Source organism: Myzus persicae, unplaced genomic scaffold (assembly GCF_001856785.1).
Source record: "Myzus persicae strain clone G006 unplaced genomic scaffold, MPER_G0061.0, whole genome shotgun sequence".
Lineage (NCBI taxonomy): Eukaryota > Metazoa > Arthropoda > Insecta > Hemiptera > Aphididae > Myzus > Myzus persicae.
Genome location: NW_019103978.1, coordinates 767640 through 791768, shown reverse-complemented (window position 1 = coordinate 791768; position 24129 = coordinate 767640). Strand labels below are relative to the sequence as shown.

The following is a 24129-nucleotide window of genomic DNA, read 5'->3' as shown; positions in this document are numbered from 1 at the left end:
CTACTTTGGGTAATTTCATTATTATTCATATGAATATTATGAAATCCTTTGAATACTTTCATATTTCATATGATTATATTCATAATAATTTATAAGCTATAACCTTAATACAAAATATTTTAACATCGAAGTCAAAATTATTTTATTGTTGTTTAATTATAAGTTTATTGAAACAATTATAGTTTAAATATTATAACTTCAATCAAATTATTTAATTTATTATTTTTAGTGGTTAAATATTAAATGGGAATACAATTTACTGCGAATTACACAAAATATATTCTGATTAGAGCTTGGTGTTTAGTGGTTTCAGAGGACGGTGGTTTTACTGTGATTTTTACGAAATTAAAAATAAATGATACAAATATCAATAGAAATTTAACAGAGATTGTACTTGTGAGTTACACAGGGTAAATATTTTAGATTACTTATAAGATGATTTCATTTTATTTTTTGGATTGTTCCATAATACCTACCCATTTAAAAAATACTATTTGAGGCATTAAAAATACTCCAAAAATTAAATATCTACTGTACTTTAAAATTTATAAAAATTATTTATCAATAAGAAATATTGAAAAAAAAATCTATGAAAAAACTATTAATCTATTATGCTCTAAATAATTCAAATAATTTATGATCAAACGAATAAAAAACTCGTTTGTTTTAGAAATTATTATTTTAGGCTTTAGACATTTCAGTATAATTTTATTTCTATCATTATGGTGATTTAAATACTTTTTTTTATACAAAACGTGTTATGTTTAATAAAAAAATATTTATACTACTATTATTACTATTTACTGGTTAAAGACGTTTAATTAAAATAATTATTACATTAGATTATATGTCAATATCGTTAATTCAAAAAATAAATGTTTATCATTGCCTATAATAGGTATTGCCACATTTGATGTAACTATGTTACTAAGACTAACTATTATATTAAATAATATAAAAGCAAAGATAGGTAAGTTAATGAAAATAATTAACTTAAGTTAAGTTAAGTAAATTCAAGATTGCTAAGTTAGAAAATTAATAGTTAACAAATAATAAATATAATTCTTTAATCTTAAAGTTAATATTGAAACGAATTTTAGCTTAACTCAGTTTTAAAAAGTTAATAAATACCCTTTTAATTTATATATAGATTATTGGTATCCGGTGTATAATATTATTTTATCAAAACACATAACAGGAATTATAGTATTATTAGTTATTACTACCTATTGTTATTATAGTATGAGAGGTGCAATAATTAATATATACAACAATTAAAATCAAATATTTCTTTAGTTGTAACTTATTGATTATTTTTAAACCAACTGAAAAAAGTCAAAATATTTCAATAGTCAATTAAACTAATTCAGTATTGTCACTTGAATCAGAAAATTAATCAACCAGTTAAAAATATTGCAAAAATGTATTCTAAAACTGGTGCAAACGTTTTTCGCTGCTTAAACCTGCACAGCTGCACCCATTCATCTGATATGGGCATATACCTGTTGACTAATAAAGAGGCCTATGTCACTTTTATAGTGGGTAGTAGCTATAGTTGGGGGCTGGTCGTGGCGGGTGGGGACTGGGATATAATATAATATAGTATCTATTTCATTGGAAATCGTAAGCAGCTAAAGGACTTACCATTGGCGATCGTCGATTGTAATTTGGCCGGGTTCAGTTCGACTTTCCGGTGCTTGACGATCGTGAAAGCCTGGTGGGCGCCGGCGGCCGTGCGCCCGGTACTGCCGCCGAACGTTTCGCCGCCGTTCACCACCATGATGTCGTCCGGTTCGTCTCTGGCGTCCGAGTACACACTCTGCGGGCTGGTCAGCGTGTCGGCGAATACTGAGGAGTCCTCCTCTTCCGAGGAACTGCGGGCGGACTCGTCGTCGCGGTCGTTGCGGTGGCGGCGGCGGTTGCTGCAGTGGTGCTCCTGCCGGTGTTGTTGTTGCTGCTCATCTGCATGATGATCGGTATCGTCGTCGCGGGCCGGGGGAGCCCGCTGCCGGCGGAGGTCACGACTGGTCACGGTCACGTGATCCGCCGTTGCCGCCGCCGCCTCCACCTCTGCCGCCGCCGGCGCCGGTGCAACTGGTTTCCGTAGCACCCTCGTCGCGCCCCCCAACAGCCAATCGCGGGTCCCGGTGGTCGGTGGCCTTTTGTTCCGGCTTTTCGTGCCGCCGCGCGACGACGGCGTCGAACTTTGCAGGTTGCCCATCGTCCGGCGTGGTTGGCTGCACAGATACGAGATCAAAGGCTTGCGCTAAATATGACTTTAGTCCGCGTCGACGACGATGATGACAAAGTCCCGCTGACCGCCACCGGATATCCTCTCCGGAAACGTACATCCCGCCACACGGCATTTTTCATGTCCACGTAAAATCTACACGCAACATTTTTGTGTACAATACATATTAATAATATCATCATTATTATACATACATATTATTATTATTATTACACTGCACATGGTACGATGCACATCGTCCCCACGTGTTGCGTAGAGCTGACTTGCGTACCGGAAAACTACAATGTTTTTTTTTAAGTATAGCGTATATTATAGTATGCACGTGTAGGTGTGTTTGTACCATTGCACCGGACACACTATTTTGATATTTACTTTTTGTCTACATACCGTAATAAATAGCTTACTTCGATATCGCATTCGAACAAAATTGATATACTATATTTTGCCATAGGATTAAAACACTGTGTTTATGTTTATGAATCTATTTAAAAATATACAGACAATTTTAACAAACAGAAACGCTCCATATAAAATTGCATATTCATATTCCATGTTCAAACAAACTAAAGTTATATTAAAGTTATTACTTATTACTATATGTTTATTTGTTGGTAGGTACTTATTAAATCCACGGGGCGTGTCAAAGAATATGATTTTAAAAAAAAGGTATTTTAATTTTTAGTAATCACACATTCATTTAAATATAATAATATATTTTATAGGTACCATGCAAGTAAACTAAATCAAATAATATACAGTGAGCAATATTTTAGAACTAGGTTGTTTGTAACAACATGTTGTAAGAGGTACATTTTAGAAATTTTTTAATTTGTCATTCCTTATCAAACTGTATATCTACACATAATTGTTTTAATTTGTATTGCGATTTCTTCATAAAATATTCGACATTGAATATTATTGGATATTAATACATTATTGCCGTTGACATTTTTTTATGGGCACAATAATTGTTATAATATTTGTATATAAATAATAAAGTATTTAAGTATAATATATTATGTAGGTATATCCCACGATAGCCGATTACCATATTGCATGAATCTATCTACCTATATACTTGGTTTACTGTATATGTATCACAATAAGCATGTAGGGTATATAATATATATATATAATATATACATGTATAGTCTTATACTCATGTAGCCAATAGTGAATAGCCATATTCAGATATTCCCATGTATGATATAATATGTCATAGATAGCACCGAAATATCGTTGAGTTTTTACGCGTGGGTCTTTTTTCCTCTGCGGTTAATTATATTCGTTTTCTGTTCAATACTTGCACTCAATCATCGCTTATAATTAGAGTTTTGACTGTTTTGAAATAAATGTTTATAGTGAAATATTATGTCTTAAGTGATCCGCGATAGTTTATTTCCCGAGTTAGTGTGCAATATAATATATTGTAGGTATATTATTATAGATGTTGAAAACTGTAATTGAAATTTATTGTAGTGTTGTTTAACACCATATATTAAAATTAAATCTACGGATAACTTGCTGGATGATTGTTATAACTATTTTAGTAATTTACAATACTGTCAGTACTGTACGAAAATATGAATTGTGTCATTTCACACACATTTTGAAAAATTACATTTATAATTATTTATATTTTATTAAAATCCAATTTATCCTTAATCCTTGGGAAACAAGTGCAACGTTTCGTCAGATCGGAAATTATTAGGCTTTCTAATAATCTAACACATATGTACAAGACTCATTCAGTCGGATTTTGTTGATCTGCAATCTGCATACGCACTGGTGTGTAACGGCTCGAAAACGGTTTAATATAAAACAAATGGACGACGTGGGGATAAAGCCTGATGACGACCGCTTTTTCCTTAGACTGACTGACTGACCAACGATAGAAAATATTTCGGTTACCTGTTCTCAAATAAACAGTATATAGATATAATATGCGAACCGCTATTGTATCGGTCAGAGCTCTACTTATGCGGGGGGGGGGACTGCAGACCTAGGCCTCAACATAATTAGGAACCCCCATATTTTACTGTAATAAAATCATACGTTTTATTTATACCAATAAATATTAAATAATTACTTAGACTTATGGTATAATTTATTTATAAAGCAAAATTAAATTGAAAATAAAAAACGATACAGTAAAAGAAACTGAATTTATAATTTAGGTTGAGAGGCCTCACCAAAAAATTATCCCCAAGCCCCGAAATTTCTAAGAAGGACTCCGTTTGCGATTCATTGTTGATCAGTATTTAAGAAAAGCAGTGGTTCAAAACAGTTTTATTCGTGTCCACCACGCCACCACCTGAATCTCAACGGTTCTCGATTAAACCGTTACCTTGTTGCTGTTTGCGAATAAGTTAAGTGTTTTGCTGTATAACGACATTCCGGTGAAACGAGCCGTGGGTATGTATGTATTTGAGTCTTATCACTTCCGCGTATTACGTAGCATGTTTTCTGAGGATTACTAGCCAAGGGTGGCCACTAATATTTATGGGTATGTAGAATGCCTCTACGACCGGCGAGTCGACCGCTATTTGAATTTGTAAACAATTTATTATAGTTGAACGTAATGTATATGTGTCTCTACTCTATAGGCAATATCCAAGTAAAACCTTGTTAAAATAGTCAAGTGATCCCTAATAAGTGGTAAGTCTGAAAAAACTTTATAATAATATTTTTATTTTAACTACTTTTGTTACCTATATTATAGGTTCAGTCGACTCTCGGTAATTCAAACTTTTGATAGTTCGAAACTATGGGTAATTCGAAGTAATTGCTCGTTCCTTTATAAATCTCTCAGTAATTTGAATAAAAACAATACATTTTAGTATACTCATCGATAATTAGTAGTACCTACAATTTTAGGGAACCAGGAACACTCTAGCTGTCAACACGTCATGACAATTCGAAGTTCAAAGATCAGCATTTTGAAGTGTATTCATCTAAATGTATTTCTTATAATCTTATCGTTCATAATGTATCTTACATTTGAGTATAAATTTAACTTATTATTTCAGATAAATATCAAATTATTATTGTAGGTACGACATTTTTTTCATAACTCAGTATACTGAATTATAATTTGAATTGTTTTTTTACCCTCTTGATAGTTTGAACCACTCATCAATCCTCGATACTTCGAAATTTTTCATAAGTCCTACCAACTTCGAATCATCGAGAACCGACTGTACAATACATAATATAGCTAAGTACCTTAGATATACAATTATGAATATGGTTGATATTTTTAAAATCATATTAGTTCGATTGGTAGGTATCTAAATATTTAAGTCCATTTGAATTGATTAAATTTAAAAGAAGTTTTAAGCATTTTTGAATTTTGAGTACCCTACATGTTTTTACTTTATAATAAACTATTTTAACATATACAACTTTTGTTTCTAAACACGCAAATTATTTATGTTAATTTTGGTTAGTATTAAAGTAGGTATTCCTAAAATAAAACACCGTATGGTCTCTATAATAATATATTACTACATATATACGTCTATACGAGATTATATTACGAGATCCGTATATACTTTTAAAAAAGGTACCTATAGGTATTGATTTTATTTGTATAAAACACTTTATGTTATGTAATAACTCTTAATTCTTTTTTTAAATGTATATTTGTTTTTAAATATTGTGTTAATGAATTAACGTTATTATTTTTAAATCGTGTCTAAATTTGGGATATTTAATGTTGTAAATAGTAATTATTCATTTCTTTTTATTGGTTTAAGATTTTAATTGAGGTTTTAAAGACAAAACTATATAATCACTTTTATTTTAATATTTAATGGAACTGTATAAAAAATATTTTAATAACATTTTTTTTTTTTTTTATTGATCTGGAATTACAACTTGGCAGCAACGGCCATTAGACATTAATTATAAATTATAATAACATTTATATCACACTTATTATTTTTTTTTTTTCATAATGTGGATTTTCATAAAATTTATGATAAACTTATAAGACCTTCAACTTAGGTACTTACCATGATGAATTTTCTATAATATCAATAATCGATGGTATTGATTTTAATCGTACACTATACAGTTCAATTAAAATAATTAATAGTTACTACCTACCTTTGTTATTAACTAGTTATTATTTACGATAAAAACATTTTATACGCATTTGTTTATTGACGGAATTTAATGGTTAATATTTAAAAATCTACCTACACATAAATATAAATTGTATATCACTATAACAGATGAATATTATAATCATAGCATACAGGTAGGATCTACCGTTATGTTTTTTTACACCGGTTAGATAATTTATTAAATTTTATCGAGGTGCTATAAAATATTATTACCGATTACTAAATTCAACTCGGCTTACAAAAATAGTAAAATTAGTGTAATTTTAATTTATAGGTAAGGTCTCATCAATTGTCACTATCAGGGCTGATAGGCTGTTAATCATCACTCATTAGTGGCTAATATTTTAAAACCTGTCAATCCCTATTGGCTATCGGTTTGTAATCAAAACAAACCTTTGCCTTATAAATAGTTTTACGACAACTGAAAAAAATTTTGCCCATACGTGTGTATATTAAAGTGAGGAGGCCACGAGGGCATTGAAATAATTCAACGAAATACTCAGGCACTCGGTCATGATATACTAACAATATTATACAAAATATATTATATTTATAATAATTATTATTATTATTATATACATACGACTGATTGAGCTACTGTCAGAATTCGAGTCGGTGGCGCCATCCGAGACCGGCACGTCGGAAAGTACCTATATAAGTATATGACATTTATACATCGGTATGTATATTATAATTTTTGTTAGCTGATAATACCTAGGTAAAAAACATACATCTCGTATCGCCGCCTTGCGGAGCGCCTACGAATATTTGTAGAGAATAATACAATTTGTAGTAATATTTTCGCGGGCGTAACACTTAACCTCGACCACGACCCGTTGTTATATTATTTTTGTAGCAGACCGTCACTGGCGGACGAGACGCCGGAACTGAATCCAGCGCAACCCGAGCGCCGTTGTGCCCGTTAGGCGGCCCCTTTCGGGAAAATCGATAAGGGCGGCGCGGACGAGTCGTACGTAATACACTAATAAATATTGTAATCGGACGCGTAGAGATCTATGGAATCTAATATACTAATAATAAAGTAATATGACTGTATATACTATACTGTAATAGTGTAGATGCCTCACCATATTATTATATATTAATATATTATACATATATGTGTCTATCTGTAACATAATGCAGGGACCTTAATGCGTAACTGGTGTTTTTCGTTTCATTTCATATTATTATCATCATCATCGTGTTATTATTATTATTGCGCGGGACCGTATGAAAAACTGCACATTCTACGTCCGGAATATTGTTGTCCTATGTATACATATATTATTTAAATATAAATTATCGCATAACACTATATATGGTTATTAAAATATCTGCGTACTTGAATTAAACTATTAAGACACGTTTCCGGTCCTCCCGTTGTTTGGAGGGGTGTCATGGTCCCTATATGATTTTCACACATCATAACAGCGTTATAACACATTCCCGACCAAATAGTGTTAGAAGTATTAATTAATAATACGCACTTGAATTTTACTTTTAATTATATATTTCTGAAACTAATTTTGAATAAATATAATATTATTGTCACTTTTAGTAAGTTTCCGCAGTCAACGAGTTGTTTCCAGGAGGGAAAAAATCAGATCATACGATACATACAAAATAATACAAATAGGGATGGGTAATTTGTCAAATATAAATTTTTAAATTTTAGCAAATGCCCAAACATTCAAAATTAAAACAGGTTATAATAAATGATGTATAAAATATACAATCATACATTTCATACATATTACATTTATAATTAAAAATTAAAATTTGTCTATAGAAATAACAAATAGGAATAAGTATATTGTTATTTGTCAAATATATATAATAAATACTTATAGGTAGGTACTACTTATATACATTTATAAATTAAAATTATCAGATGCATATGCATTTAATAATTCACTGATAGGAATAATGTTTTTCCCATGACTAAATAGATCTAAATAAATCTATTTAGTCATAGTTTTTATCATGTCATCTTTTGTAGCTATACGTTTCAGAAGTTTTCAATGTTTTCACTTTAATAAAAATTTCACATTGAAAACGTTGAATGACCTCAATAAAATTAAATATATTATTGTTTAACCTTATACATTTACTGATTTCGGAAGATCGATTTTTATATTTTTCCGACAAACTGACTTCCCCAGTAAAACTTGATTCGTGATTCAAGATTCCTGAATATTTACAATAATAAAAATATATTTTACATATTTTTTTATTAGCTTATATTACACATTTTATACTACAATATGTTCATTTTATATTATACATTTTATTTTAGTTCATCACCTATCTCTATCTCAAATAAGAGTAACCTCAGGTAATGGGCTTCAGCGCTCGGTGTCTATAATTTTATCAACCGGTTAGCTAGCATTTTGCTGAGAGTAATATGGTAAAGCAATTTTCTGGCCATGATGATCGTTAGAATCGAAAAAATGACGACAAAATTCGATAAAACCTATTTAATCAGTGTGTGTGTGTGTGTGTGTGTGTGTGTGTGTGTGTGTGTGTGTGTGTGTGTGTGTGTGTTTGAAAAGAACCTGACGAAAATCGGTCGCTGCCTCGGGTTACTATCTTATTTGAAACATATAGTATATACTTATACTTACGACTAGCTTATTTTATTAGTATCGGTAATATGAAATGATTTTTAAAATTTGAACATAATACATTATTTCTAAAAAGAAATATAAATAAACTATCTATACAAAATGTGTTAAATATTTAATATTTAAGAATACAATTTAAAAAAAAAACTAAGGGACTTCTTGTCACTTAAAGTTATTGCCGGTCTTTATAATTCTATACTAACATTAACTAATTGAACGAACATATTTTTTTATTGGGCAGTGAAATTTGTTTTATAATATTAAAGACAGTTCATTGATATTAAAAATAAATTGTTTAACTGAAAGCTCATTGGGAGGGCTAGTTGGTCTGCTTGAGCATCAGAGCGCGGCTTATGCCCACGCGTACTTAGGTACTCATAGAACGTATATGACTGCCCTGGAGGAAATGCGAGTAGAAATATTATATAGGTACCTAATAATATTATTTATATATTATATGGGTGGTGTGAGTGTGTGACATGTATACTGCCGTATAACTGGTACACTGGTACAGAAACTACCTATACTAACGGAAGGTTTTACACTGTGTTGGGTATAGAAACGTAACGAAAGTAACGCGTTACATAATATATATAATAGTATAACGCAAGTATTGACTGTATTGTGTACCTATACAATAATATAAATATGTGTCTATTTTTTACTACTTGCATGGTAAATTATGAGAACATTCAAGTAAGTTTTCTCGAAATATTCAGAAAGCCTCCTATAAATATGTCTCGTGGACCGGTATTAAATTTATGTTTTTAAACGTATTAACTATTAAGTAGTATATTTTAATAAATTAAAATTAAAAGTTAATATATTTATTAACTGTTTTTTTTTACACTATTTTCAAATTAAATCTATATTATTTATACTAATTCTACTTACATTCTTTGTTGAATGACGGTTGAGGATTTTTTTTTGTAACGTGAAAGTAAATTTTTTTGATTGCAAAGGATATAATTTCATTACAATTTTATTTGAATGACGAATAACTCCATTACTCTTTAAAAGTAATGTATCCAACACTGCTTCATACCTTAGCTCCTGAAAATCTACAGAATTCCGTACTACGCACTTCAGGCAACCATAATCCTACAATAATTATTGAAATAGAATTATAAACTTTTATATTTTTTTTAACGTTGTCACTGTCATCGAATCCCGTGCTGCACTAACAAAACTTAGGCTTCGACCAGTGTACGCATTATACGTATATCATAGATACGCGTTCGATTGTAGCCGCGTATGTATACAATAATAACAATATAATATTATACACCTATATTTTTTGACTGACACACGCGCGCTCTGTAAGTATATATCATTATCGTCGTGTGTGTGCGTTTGTGTGTGTATACACAATACACTCACGCACACACGGCCAAACCAATTAACCGGATCGACACAGCGGGGTGCCATGTACCCACGTATGTATATAATATAGAAAATCTATAAATATAAATAAAATTATAATATGTAAACAGTATTGTCCGCTATCGAGCGTGTATGTTCCCCTGAACTGTGTATCGTTGTCAAACAGATCGCCGCATGTTTCGAAAACAGAACGAAAACAGAAAGGACACGCGTAGGTACCAGGTTTTTATTTATTTTTGCTTTTTTGCAGCAGCAACACCAGCCACGGGATTCCGCTAAATATATCAACTATTACACTGAACCCGATTCGCGATTGTTCACGATTAGTACACAGACATATGGGTTACCTACAGACTACAGTTTTAGATTCTGAACGATGCTATGATGAAAAATACATTTGTTTTACACTGATATGTATTTTATTTTCTTAGTTTGTCATCACTTATATAATTTTTCACCTTTTGAATCAGAGAGAAATGCTTCGAATGACAATAATTATCAACTTATATGGTGGTTTTTAGAATAACAAATTGTAACTAGCCGGTAATTTGGGGAGGGGGAATTTTCGCCAAATATTCTTGATAGGATTTACTAGGAATATTATAGTTATTATTTATAATTTTCATGAAATTGTTGATCTTAATGTGCTATTTATAGATAAATGAATTTTGTTTGTTTTTTTTTCGATTTATGTTTGCTACCAATTTTATTTTTTACTAAAAAGACTGAAAGTATTTAAGTTATTAGTTTCTAATTTCTATACCTATTTCTATTTGATCACTTCCTTTAAATAAAAATCTAAAGTAATAAATATTAGAATATCAAAAATCTTATCGATATAAAAGTAAAACTTTTTTTTTTTAGCCGAGTGAAACTATTCAAGCTTGCATCTCCACAAATAATATTTCTGTTTATCAAGCCTTTGTAGTGATGTATGCCTGAACAAGAGAAGAACGTTTATATTTTAAAAGCCGTATCTAATTATGTGTGATTTCTATTTGATGATCTTGAGGATTGAGAATTGTAAATTATGGGGTGATTTGTTTATACAAATTAATTATATAACATGTATTGTTATGCCAGTTATTACTTATTTAACCCAGTGTTCCTAAAACCTATGAGCTGTGGAATTATTTTAATGGGACATAAGCAACAGTGTAAACCTATTTTAGAACTATAGAGAGGGAAATTTTTTATTTTGTCAAAATTTTTGAAAATGTTACACAATTTTCCTCATAAGCTGTTCTAATAAAAATTTAAAACTATCGAATAAAGCAAAACATTTTTTATGGTTGCAATTTTGCATTTGAAGATCAAATTATATAATATGTAAATATATTATGTATATAATATAAAATATATTTTAAGCAATTAAATATGAATTTATAACTATAAATATATTTATATTATACTTTCTGGGTATTTCCATTTATGTTTCATTTAAATTTTACTTAAATATTTTTCTTTGGTATAGTGAAATTGTGATTCTAACCATAGATGATAATATGTTAATTCAAAGAGCAATAATACAAAAAATATGAGCATTAAACATTATATCGTAAACGGCGCTTTAGGTATGCAATTTAGGTACATGCTTGTCTTATGTTGATAAATAATAATACTTGTATAATGTATATTGGGTAAATTATAATATTTATTGTATTTTGTATTGATCGGGTATTAGCTGTGTATTACTAATAACTAATAAGTAATATGACTAGACAATTCTTAGTTGGGAACTTGCAAATATTCGATAAAATATTCAATATTAAAAAAAAAATTCATCACTGACTATAGTCACTACTGTATAATACAGGCTATTCATTCAGGGTTTATACGCGCCCCCCTTCAAGTGGAGTTCGCAAAATATATAACAATGACCATTTTGTTCTGATTAATTATTACTAGCATTTATTTATTTTTAAACATTATTCAGACTAATAATTATACACCAACTATACTTTAAACTAATTCTATATACAATTTTAAGTTAATACAGCTAGAAATTTATAAGCTATAAATAATTTAGGTAAAGATAAATACAACAAATAACTCAAACAATTATTTTGTACCTTCAATACTATTTTAAGAGGAGTATCCGTTGTAATTATGACATTATTGCAATAAAGATATTTGAATTTTACTGTGTTGATTTTTAGTTAGTCATGTCAATAATGTATTGGACTTGTTTGATAATAACTTGCATACAGTTAACATATTGTAAAGTTATTGTTCCACCAACTGGAGTTTTAGATTGGTGGCAAAATTCTATAATTTACGAAATATTCCCGTTGTCATTCAAAGATTCAGATGGTGATGGATCAGGCGATTTTAAAGGTATATTAGACTAAGTGCTTGGAAGTTATAGGAGTTGATAAAAGAACATTATGCACTTAAATGTTAAATATTTTGAAACATTCGTGAGAACATTTTCAAATACTCAAAAAAATTTAAGAAATATTCATAAAAATGCAAAATTATTCAAAATTTCATAAAAAAAACCATTTAATATTGTTATTAAATGACGAAAAAGTCTGCTTTTTCAGATTTTATTGAACTGAAAAAAATAGTCTAAAAAATGTATTCGAAAAGATAGTAGGTATAACGGAAATAGGGAAATTCATCGTTGTCATTAAATTAATAGTCACTGCGACAATAACAAAAAACCCCTACATTAAATAATATTGAGTTTTATATTCAATAGTATTATTGAAATACTCTGCTTAGTTTTGTTTTAGAAAATTAAGAAATATGCACCTTTTCCTTATAATTGACGAAGTTCCCTACAACTTCCAAGCCTTATATATTTATTAATATTATTACTCTATTATAGAATTGGCTGTTTGTCATAGTTATTTATTTGAAATTTGTTAAAAAATACTATTGTTTTTACTATCAGGTATTACTCAAAAATTGGATTACCTCGTAGACATTGGAGTGACCGCAATTTGGATAACACCATTTTTCGAATCACCTTTAGAATCCGCTGGCTATGATATTACTAATTATCTAGATGTACAAAATATTTTTGGTACAATTGATGATTTCAAAGATCTTTTAAATGATGCACATTCAAAAAGTTTGTGTATATATTATATTAAATTAAAATCCAAACATTATAACTTAAACACATTTAAAGATAAGAAATATTAATGTTATAGATTTAAAAGTTATTATGGACTTTGTTCCTAATCATACTAGTAATAAACACATTTGGTTTGAAAAGTCTGTAAATAATGAAACTGATTACACCAACTATTATATTTGGAAAGATGCAAAAAATCAAGATGAAGTGATAAAAAATAACAGTATAATTCCTATTGTGCCAAATAACTGGGTAATTGTTTAAATTTAATTTATATATACTATTTTAGTGTCTCATTAAATTATACAGTGTGATCAAGATAAGTGGAAACACTCAAATTTGTTTATGCACACAACAACTTTTTTAATAGCATTGCCCATTTTTGACCACTAATTATTTTTCTCTATATTTTTTAATAAATTTCAGTAGTGGAATTTCTTTTTTAAGTTAAAAAATTGTTTAGTTATATCAATCACAGTATTTAATGGTTAGTTATTATTTATTATTACTTTTTCTTACAAATTAATAAACATTGATATTTTTATTGGCGCACAATTCGAACAATTTTTAGGATAGATACAGATTTACCTTGCAAATTTGAGTGTCACAAAAATAGTTTGATTATTTGAAAATGTCTATAATTATGTTTATTAGTTAGCAAAAAAAAAACAGAATTCAAGTATATTACATATATTGTAAATATTATATTATGTACATATTATGCTGAATTATTGAGTGTTTCCACTTACCGTGATCACACTGTTTACCTAGTTTATTATAATTATTACCTATTTATGCATTATGTTAGAGAGGTATATATTCAGAAAACTCACTTTGCGGTACTAATTTTCATTTGTTCCACCTCGCCACCTCGGGCACCATCTCCACCCTTATAAATGTTAAATTGTGACAGTACAATAATTTTTTTTCACACATATTTTTACAATAAAAACAAACTATAAACATTTACTACCTATATCCGATTAATATTTTTTGAATTTTGACAAAAATTATCATGGTTGTTTTATCGTTTACTAACCAATTTCGTTAAAATTTGAACATTAAATTTGAATTTAAAAAACGATTATAGTCGCTTAATTAATACATGTGTATTATATGTATTACTTATTAACTTGTGTTTAATTATCATTTTAGCAAAGGATTTGTGATGATGCTAGTGCTTGGATTTGGCATAACACTCGCAAACAGTTTTATTTCACTCAGTTCGTTCCAAATTTACCTGATTTGAACTTTCGTAACGAAAAAGTACACGAAGAAATGAAAAATATTTTGAATTATTGGTTAGAATTGGGAATTGATGGTGTTAGAATAGATGCTTTAAAACACGTATACGAAAGCGAAGAAATGAAAGACGAACCAATAATAGATAGTAATATGGCGATCAACTACAATAATTTAAATCATATTTATACAGCTGACCAAGACGAAGTCTATGATTTGATTAAAGAATGGCGTCTACTACTAGATGACTTCAAACAAAACGAAAATACAAGGTTTCAGAAATTAATTATTTGTTAGATATAATTTTAGAGTTTTCATATAAAAATAGTTTTCCATTTTATTCGGTTTCAATGTAACACTAAATACTCAGTTGCAGGCTGACCTGTGTGCAATTTTCGGTAGGGTTCTCAAACATGTTCATTGTTTACATAAAATCGCGCTAACTTGAAAAATGTTATATTATTTGTAGCCAGCCATGACTAAGTAACTTCACTTCGGTGAAGTAAACATATGTTGATCATTGATGGGTATGGTTAGCTAGTGACAACATTTTTAAAGTTAGTATGATTTATAATTAGGTATATTTGAGAACTTTAACTAGAATTATACGCACCCCGCGGATCATGCTACAATCGAATTTATCTAATGTTATGAAACTGGCTATAGAAAGAGGGATTTTTAGAAAAGTATATTTAATTTTATATTCTGTGCGGAGCGATGATTGTATTTGTGATTTAACAATGATGTGTGTTTTTTTTTTAAATTTGTGTCACAATAAGTAGTCGAAATAATGCTTCGATTTTCAACTTCAGTATCTTTTCCGATGGGATACTGAATCTTGTTGGGACTTTCAGGAGGTCATAATTTAAAATTCTCAGTAGTTTTTAATAGCACCGGGAAAAACAAACAAAAAATTAAGAAAAGACGGACATTTTTACACAAAATCAGTTTTTGACAAAATCTCAGATTCATTAGATTATATACTTCTTTTAAATCATATAAAGTAGGTCACTTTAGTCTAATATTGAACATACCCGAGTACAATTTTCCATGTTAGGCGTTTGTGAGACGGAGACAATAACGCATGCGGGTGTGTAGCGTCCTTTTAATATTATGTAATTTTAATCTCATCAATTATTTGTTATTATAATTTGAATTTGAATTAAGTTCTTCTTTCAGGATAATAATCACTGAATCATATAGCAGTAACAGTGTTTTATTTAAATATTACACCAGTGGAGCCCAAATACCAACAAACTTTAATTTATTAGGAGACTACCACTATACTCCGAAAGATTATGAGAGAGAAATAGAAAATTGGATAACTAAAATGCCACTTGGGGCAACATTTAATTCAGTGGTATGTGTATATATATATATACTAATTATAATATTATTATTTATACAAAATATTAATTTAAATTATAATTAATAGGTATGTTAGAATTTAGTATAGATAATTATTAAACATTTTTTTAAGGGGGTTATGCCTGAGGTGGCTTGCAAATGTATATTTAAACATAATTTTATATTTTTTATGGTTGATTTTAAATTTTCAATGATAAGACCATTGTTACACTTAAACGTTTTTATAATTAGGCTCCACTCTCTTCATCTATCTTTAAATACTAAATACTTAATTATTATACCATCCGAAAGGGACGTGTGTCTGTCATCACCTTTAAAGGAGCAGTAAAAATGCTGTTATGTTGAACATTGAGCCATGTTTTTGGTAAAAAGTTCGGTCTAGTTGGGACTCAATAAAAGTAGAACATTTCCAACATTTTTTAAAATAATCCAGAAAAAATAAAAAAAATATAAATGAATCACAGGAGTACTTACCAGTTTTCGACATTTGTTATCCTGATGTAATTCAAATTCCAAATACTAACGATTGTAGTTACTGGAAATTTGTACTAAATAATAAATATTAATATTAGCATTTTCTAGATTTATAATTTTCAAAATATTTTGGCTATTTTTGAGCTATTCAATAGAATTTATAAACATTTTAAAATTTCAATTGTTTTTAAAATTGTATTCGATTCATGTTAAACTTTTTTTAATCAAAACAGAAGTAGAAAAAAATTTATCCCAAATTTTATTATGTAATAAAAAATAATACCAAAAAATAAAAATAAATCCGTTCAAGAAAATGCCTTTAGCTAAGATTGTATAGGTAATTAAATGTTACCAATAATTTGATCATAAATGCTTGTATAATTTAGCTCCAAAACCATGACAAAATAAGATTTCCTACTTCGTATGGTACAGAATTAATTGATGGCATGAATGCTTTATCATTATTTCTACCCGGCGTAGCCATAGTTTTATATGGAGGAGAAATTGGCATGGAAGACATAGCAGATAAAATAAATTATGCAAGAGCCCCCATGCAATGGGACGACACGAAAAACGCTGGTATGTTTACTTATACAACGTGCCAGTGTTTATTGGTTATTGGTTATTGCTTATTGTTTTTATTGTTTTTATTGTTTTTATTTATTTTTATTGATTATTACCATGATGAGAAGATGTCGCCCACATAGTTTGTCTCTGTCTGTACCATACAGTCAGATAATTAATATATAATGGACTGCACATCCTCCATAGGTACCATGCGTCCATACTATAGGTTTAACATTGTGTGGTAGGGTCATAGCTCATAAGGATGATAGTTAATACCAATTTACACATGTGACGGCCGATGGAATGTAATCCTAACGTCTATGCTATCTTTTTCTAAAAATGTCAGCCCCTGTTATCAGTAAATTTATTTAAGGGGCTATGGTCTGTGCAAACTTCAGACATACAACATGGAAAGTTCAGCAGAACTAGTTTTGTGTTGTTGGCATTAATATTAGATAACAATATACCATTTTTTATTTAATGATTAAACATTATCAGAGTTTGTAAGTCAGATCTCAGATGTTTGCGACATTTTAATTTGTATGCAAGTTATAACTGACGAGCATTTTTAAACAGCAATATTTTACTAAGAATTCTTAACTCGTTTAAAAATTGAACATCATAAAATGTGGGTAAAAAGTAAAAACACTGATAATTGTTTTATATCTTTGAATTTTATAATAGGTTAATAAATGTATTGAGATATACTGATATCAAGCAGCTCACAACACAAAATTGGTTTTGCTGAACTCAAATTGTTTATGTTGTACTAACGACTGTACAAACAAAAATACAACATACAGAGTGAGATCTACGATTTTTTTTTACTATCATAACCTGTACTGAGTGTACTGTTGGGCCAGAGGGTCGATTAATTCTCATTATATTATACCTACTGTGTTGGGCCATTCAGCATTCGTTCTTATATTTATATATATATATATTTGTTTGGTGATTTATATAAGTACTAACTTTCTAGTTTCTTATTATAATCGTATTTTAAAATCATTACCTTTGTTATCATTATTTTTTTAGTTTATATTTTATATGCATACACCACACACGAGTACACGATAAACACACACACAAACCGGTCGGTGTTATTGTACGTGCGTGATTGCATGAAGTATTTCGGTATCCGGGCGTGCTTAATATTATTTTATGCTCCCGGCCCGTACATTCAAGTTGTAATATGTGCCTATAATATCATGTTTGCGTTGAAAATTAAATAGTACGTTGAATTATTTATAGGGTTCACTAATAGCACACATGAACCATGGGTTGCTGTAAATCCAGATTACGTCACGAGAAACGTGCAGTCGGAAAGTTACAATCCCAAAAGTTATTTGAACTTTTTCAAATCAATATCGAAATTACGGCAGACTGAAACGTTTAAAAAAGGAGGGTTGGCGATGGATATTTTTAACGATACAGTGTTTGTTTTGAACAGGTAAATGTAGAACCGGCATGAAAATGCCCTTTTTTGATATTATATCGTTTAAATTAAATTATAATTTTAAAGTTGATTTTTTGGAATGTAGTTTTAAATACAGTATGATCAAATTTGAATTTTTGTATGTTAATTAATAATTTGACATCATCGTAAAACAGCATTAAAAAAAAAATAATAATAATAAATACTTACCTTACACTATTTTTATCGTTATAATTTTTCTAATTTTGTACTTTTTAAAATAACAATAACATTAGGTAATTTAAAATGTTATATTTGGAGCGGAAACTTCGAACAACCTTAATATTAATTAATTATACTAACGGGAGCACCATTTCAGTTTTCAAGTGGGAATTTAATATTTTTAGGTGGTCTAATCTCCAAACTTTCCGTCATCGCATATATTACCTTGTTTATTACCTTATATAATATAAATTATATAATGTGTCAGTAAAATTCTGGAGGTCTTATTGATTTTTACTTGATAGAATACAAAAAAGATGCGCTCTTCTCATTAATGCTAGTTGTCGGAAAGATACTTTTTTTTATATCTGTATAAAAATATTTACTATGGTTATATGCGCAGCTAAAATCGAGTTAACTAAATTCGACTTAGTTAACTCCCGTAGTTAAATGCATGTAAACTGCTGTTAATTCGGTTTAAAATCAATTTGGTTGATCTAAAACGGTTTAGTTAATTCACATTTGAAATGAAATAATAATCTACGGGAGTACAAAATGTGTGTACACAAAATGCACTACAACAACCGAATGAGATTAATTATTCGAATTAGAGTAAATCGGTTTAAAGTTCATGTAAACGTTGCAACGTTAACTGGTTGGGTGGAAGTGTATTATACTAATACGGGTTTAAAAGTGCATGTAAACTTGTACCTTAATTTGAATTGATTCAATACGAATCAAGTTAATTTGAATTAAAAGGTGCATTTATAAACTCCAAGGCTTATAGTTTTACCCTAGTTAAAATATGAGTTGTTTGAAATATTTTAAAAACGTTATTACAGATTTTTACCCGGACATGAGAATTACACGTTAATTATCAACATGGATACAAATTATACACAGCATGTACGTTTATCAGATCAAATACAATATTTGAATTATTCTTTAGCTGTTGTTGTTGGATCAGAGAACTCGAATTTTAACCCTGGGTTAGTACCTAATAATTATTATTCAAAAATTAAAAGGAAATCCTCTATAATCTATATTATGAAAGTCATATCGCAAAATATTCAGTAATTTTTTTTGCTTTTACTAGACTAATTATTTTATATTGCACAATATCACTTTTTTTAAATGCACGCTCACTATATGTAATGTGTATAAAATGTTTAAGAAAAATATATTTTATCTATCAAGAAGGTACAGTATACAATATATTTCAATTAAATTCTTTGAAAACTAGTTAGTACTTAGTTGATGAATTCAAAAATGAATTAACTATCTAATATTGATCAGTACAGGCCCAGTAATCTTTCGATATTAATTTTAAAAAATATATTTATATATATATATGTTACCGGAAATGTTGACATTTAGGAAATGATGACAATTCCTAGTAAATGTTGACAATTCCTAAAAGCGGAAGGAAATGATATCATCGCCTAGTATATGTTATCATTTCCTAACGATAGTAGGCAAAGATGCCACATTTTTTAAATTTAATCTGACTTATTTATTTAAATATTTCTTTTATTAAACATAATTATTAATTAATCTACTATCACCTTAATAAATAATCAATAAATAAACAAGTATTTTTTTAACATTTTAATTTATGTANCATATCTTCCACGTCCCGGTTCGCACGTTCTATAGACCCCTGACTCTGACTATGTCTTGGTTTTCCGTGCACTATTTTAACATCGCCCCACATAGTATGTAATTCATTAATTACACTATTAACAAACTCTCTTCCATTATCGGAATGTAGAATTGCTGGCGCTCCAAAAGTTGTATAAATTTCCATTAAGTTATATGCTATTTCTTCTGCTCGTTTAGTCTTTAGTGGTTTAAGTATAACAAATTTTGTCAAGTGATCCTGATAATTCATTATAAATCTGTAATTGTTTATACTCTGCGATTGCATATCAATTAGATCTATTTGTGCACGCGAGTTGTATGCTGAATGCAAAATTGGTTTAGAAACAAGACCTCTTTTTGGATTAGATGATTTTTTATGACAGTCGGTACAAAGACTCAAAAAAATCATTATTGTTTCTTTTGTTATATTACAATATTTTAACTTTATTTCAGCCATCATACGATCGCGGCCACCGTGGCCGATAGCTATATGCGTAGAGTGAAGAATATTGAATAGCTCTTCATTTTTAACGAAATAACGTATACTGTCATTATCATGGTTCATGGCTTTAATTAAGCGTTCTTTATCATTTATTAAAATAACGTCGTACTTACGAATATTTCTATAATCTTTTTTGCATTTTGTTTGAGTCTTGGATAATTTTACGTCTTCTATGCGACGATCGTATTCTTCATTATTCATGAACGATTTGTTGTCATCACGTTTAGCATCAATTATTAATGAAATTGCTTTATTAAATTCATTTTGCATTTTATTTAAATCCATTTTTAAATTAATAACAAAGTAAATACGTACTGCACTACTAATAAATTACTACTAAACGGATCGTGTTGAATGTACAGGTTATATATTAAACAGATAAATACTGCGATATGCGATATCCATGACATTTTTCAATCAACCATTTTATCGATATCAGTCATTTCCCCACCTGATATTTTTAGATCTCGGAAAATATTGACAGTTGACACCAAACTTAGTGGGTGCCATTACGAGTTAGTCAATGCTTATGTGTAAGAAAGCTTGTTGATTATTAACGGCTATCAGAATCGACATAAACCCGTGTTTGATATAATTTCATGTCTCCGCACAGATATATAAAATAATTTTATAAGCTTATTTTATCTTTGTTGTCATTTCTATTAATTTTTAACGTACATTTTTAACTATAAAAACCTAACCTAATCTAATATAAAAAAAAAATAATTGGAGTAGGTATATAGGTAATATATAGTTTTATTTAATTAATTAATAATAATAATTTTTTATCGAAACAATATTAATCAATTTTTACAATAAAATATACATTTTTAATATCATTTAAAAAAAAAATAATAAATAAATGTCATTTTATGCATTTTTTTTAGATATTTTTTTAGAACATCAAATTCCTGGGCCTAGTGATAACATTGCCTAATAAACTACGGAAATGATGACAATTCCTAGGCAATGATAACATTGTCTTCCGCTTTTAGGAATTGTCAACATTTACTAGGAATTGTCATCATTTCCTAAATTGTCAACATTTCCGGTAACATATATATCTTTAAATATATGAGGGAATGTCCCGAGTGCATCCGTAGTCTTATCCGCAAATTATATTGAATTCTTTGGGTTTGTCCTCGATCTCAGTCGCCATTTTTAAAAAAACAGTACCGATGATCGACTAATGTATAAACTATAGTATAGAATATGTACAATTACATCCCTACGTACATTTTACAACAACGACTGTGGAAATGGTGGGGTGATACTAATCACGAATTATTTCTGATAATAACTGTGACTACGATAACAATGACTCATTTATAGTCAAGTAGTGAACTGATGTTGAACCAAAATTAAAATGTGTACCTACTGTACCTAAGCCAAAATAATAAAATAAATAATAATAACTAAATACTTTTGGGGTGAAAGTCCTAACTCACGTTTCACTTTATTCTCGTGGTCCATCCAGAGTAATTTAAATGAACTGGGATGCATTCAGGTTATACATAAAAAATATGAAATTTTTTTGACATTAAATAAGGGTGATTTCGGGAAGCACTCGGTAACTCCTGTGTGTAATATAATATATTAATATTATGATATTTTTATTAAAATTATTTTCAGAAACTTGATATTGACTGCAGAGTGGTTGCATCTAAGTCCCGGTGCCACGATTGTACTCACTGATAGTAATTCTATAGATGAGACAGCAACAGGATCAAAACATTCATCCTTCAGTACTCAGTTATACATAACATTAAAAGTTGTATTGCTTTGCTTATTTTTCACGAAAATTTGTAGTTTATAGGGCTCATATTTTGTAATAAAATAAATAAGTAAATAAGTAATTCAAAAAAGTATTCAAATTGTTGCCCAATACCTATACATTTAAAATTGCATTATATTATTTTACAGTTAGGTGAATTTAAAATCTATTAACTATATTATTAAATATTTAGTTAAATTATTATCTTTTAAACTTCCTACTTATAATTGGCTGACAAAGATTTAAATACATTAAAAATGATTTTTCGACATTGACAATCAATGTTATCTTTCGTATAGGCCCTTTATATACTGTTATGAACAATTAGCTATTTGGCTATTATCAAATTAGAAAATAGAAGGCAAGAATATTATTTAGGGAACCTCTCTTTTCCTGTAACATTTTTTTTAGTTTTTAATTTTAAAGCAAGTCATAAACATTTTAAAATGCTCATAATTTGTTTTAAAATTTAAGTACCTATAAAAAATTCTTTGTTGATCCCTAAATAATTCTTATTCATTTTGAATATAATAACAATAGTCAAATTACTGTAGTATTAAAAATAACTGAGTAAAATGGATTATTCTGAAAGAATCATTTGCCATATGTGTATTATTATTTAGGTGGGTAGGTCTATGATAAACGGAGACAACAAGCATGCGGATACACTCGCATAACAAACGTACGACATCACACCAATTTTGTGTTCAGTAACCCAATTTTGTGTAATAACTAGATATTTTTTTGGTAGTTCGAAAAATGCGTTTGTAGAAAAGTACAAATGTACTCCCTGCTTCACGTAGTCACGTCCCTGGATTCATATAGAGGCACCTTAAATGTTATGAATATTAATGTAATTAAAAACAGTTCGGACAGAGCTCAGTTACTCGAAAAATTAACTATACAATCTAAGAAATCTTTTAAGAATTTACAAGGTATGCACCATGCGGGGGTGTCTGCCTCTTTCACTCCTTGGAAGTCGCTCCTGGAGCGAAGATAGTTTGTAATATTTGAAAATGTTATTGTGTATAGAACATCATTGGCCTATCCAGGGGGCTAGGGTGCTTCATCCCCCCTCCCCAATTGACCCTGTATTGGTATAAATCTTATACAATAAAAGGCAAAGTATAAATCATTATATTTCTGAAAAGGGTATTGAATAAATATTTTGCTTATTACGGTTTCGAGTTATAGTAATAACAACATAGTATAACTGTAAAAGGTAACAGATATAAAATTCTGATTTACTTAGTTTAGCCCTAATCAGCCATTGAAAAAACCTGAGTACGCCACTGTAGTACATTAGTACCTACCTAATAATAATATAAAAGGTAGTTCAAAGGTCATTTGAAATTGAAATGATTAGCAAACTGCTGTCAGTATTATAATGTCGAGATGGACAAATAAAAAAAATCCATATTTTGTTTACCAAATAAATTCGTTACAATA

General features: G+C 29.2%; 2 protein-coding genes across 4 annotated transcripts in view; one reads left to right on the top strand and one right to left on the bottom strand.

Annotated features, from left to right (window-relative positions):
* Positions 1-7014, bottom strand: part of LOC111037142 (formin-2) — a 46455-nt gene extending 39441 nt beyond the window's left edge. The window contains exons 1-2 of the mRNA XM_022319523.1: positions 6965-7014; positions 1645-2386 (exon numbers count right to left, since the gene is read on the bottom strand). Coding sequence (XP_022175215.1) covers positions 1645-2221 — 577 coding nt within the window. The 5' untranslated portion in view covers positions 2222-2386; positions 6965-7014. The remainder of the gene's footprint in view (positions 1-1644; positions 2387-6964) is intronic.
* The window catches only part of LOC111037143 (maltase 2-like), a 31023-nt gene extending 8252 nt beyond the window's left edge, over positions 1-22771 (top strand). For 2 of the 3 annotated variants that reach the window (XM_022319525.1, XM_022319524.1), the window contains exons 3-11: positions 12551-12728; positions 13291-13470; positions 13553-13728; positions 14632-14990; positions 15898-16078; positions 16947-17139; positions 18379-18577; positions 19606-19752; positions 22539-22771. In XM_022319525.1, coding sequence (XP_022175217.1) covers positions 12557-12728; positions 13291-13470; positions 13553-13728; positions 14632-14990; positions 15898-16078; positions 16947-17139; positions 18379-18577; positions 19606-19752; positions 22539-22722 — 1791 coding nt within the window. In that variant the 5' untranslated portion in view covers positions 12551-12556 and the 3' untranslated portion in view covers positions 22723-22771. Of the gene's footprint in view, positions 1-12415; positions 12421-12550; positions 12729-13290; positions 13471-13552; positions 13729-14631; positions 14991-15897; positions 16079-16946; positions 17140-18378; positions 18578-19605; positions 19753-22538 lie in introns of those variants that run through there. The other variant, XM_022319526.1, reaches the window with a different exon arrangement.
* The last annotated feature ends 1358 nt before the right edge of the window (positions 22772-24129 follow it).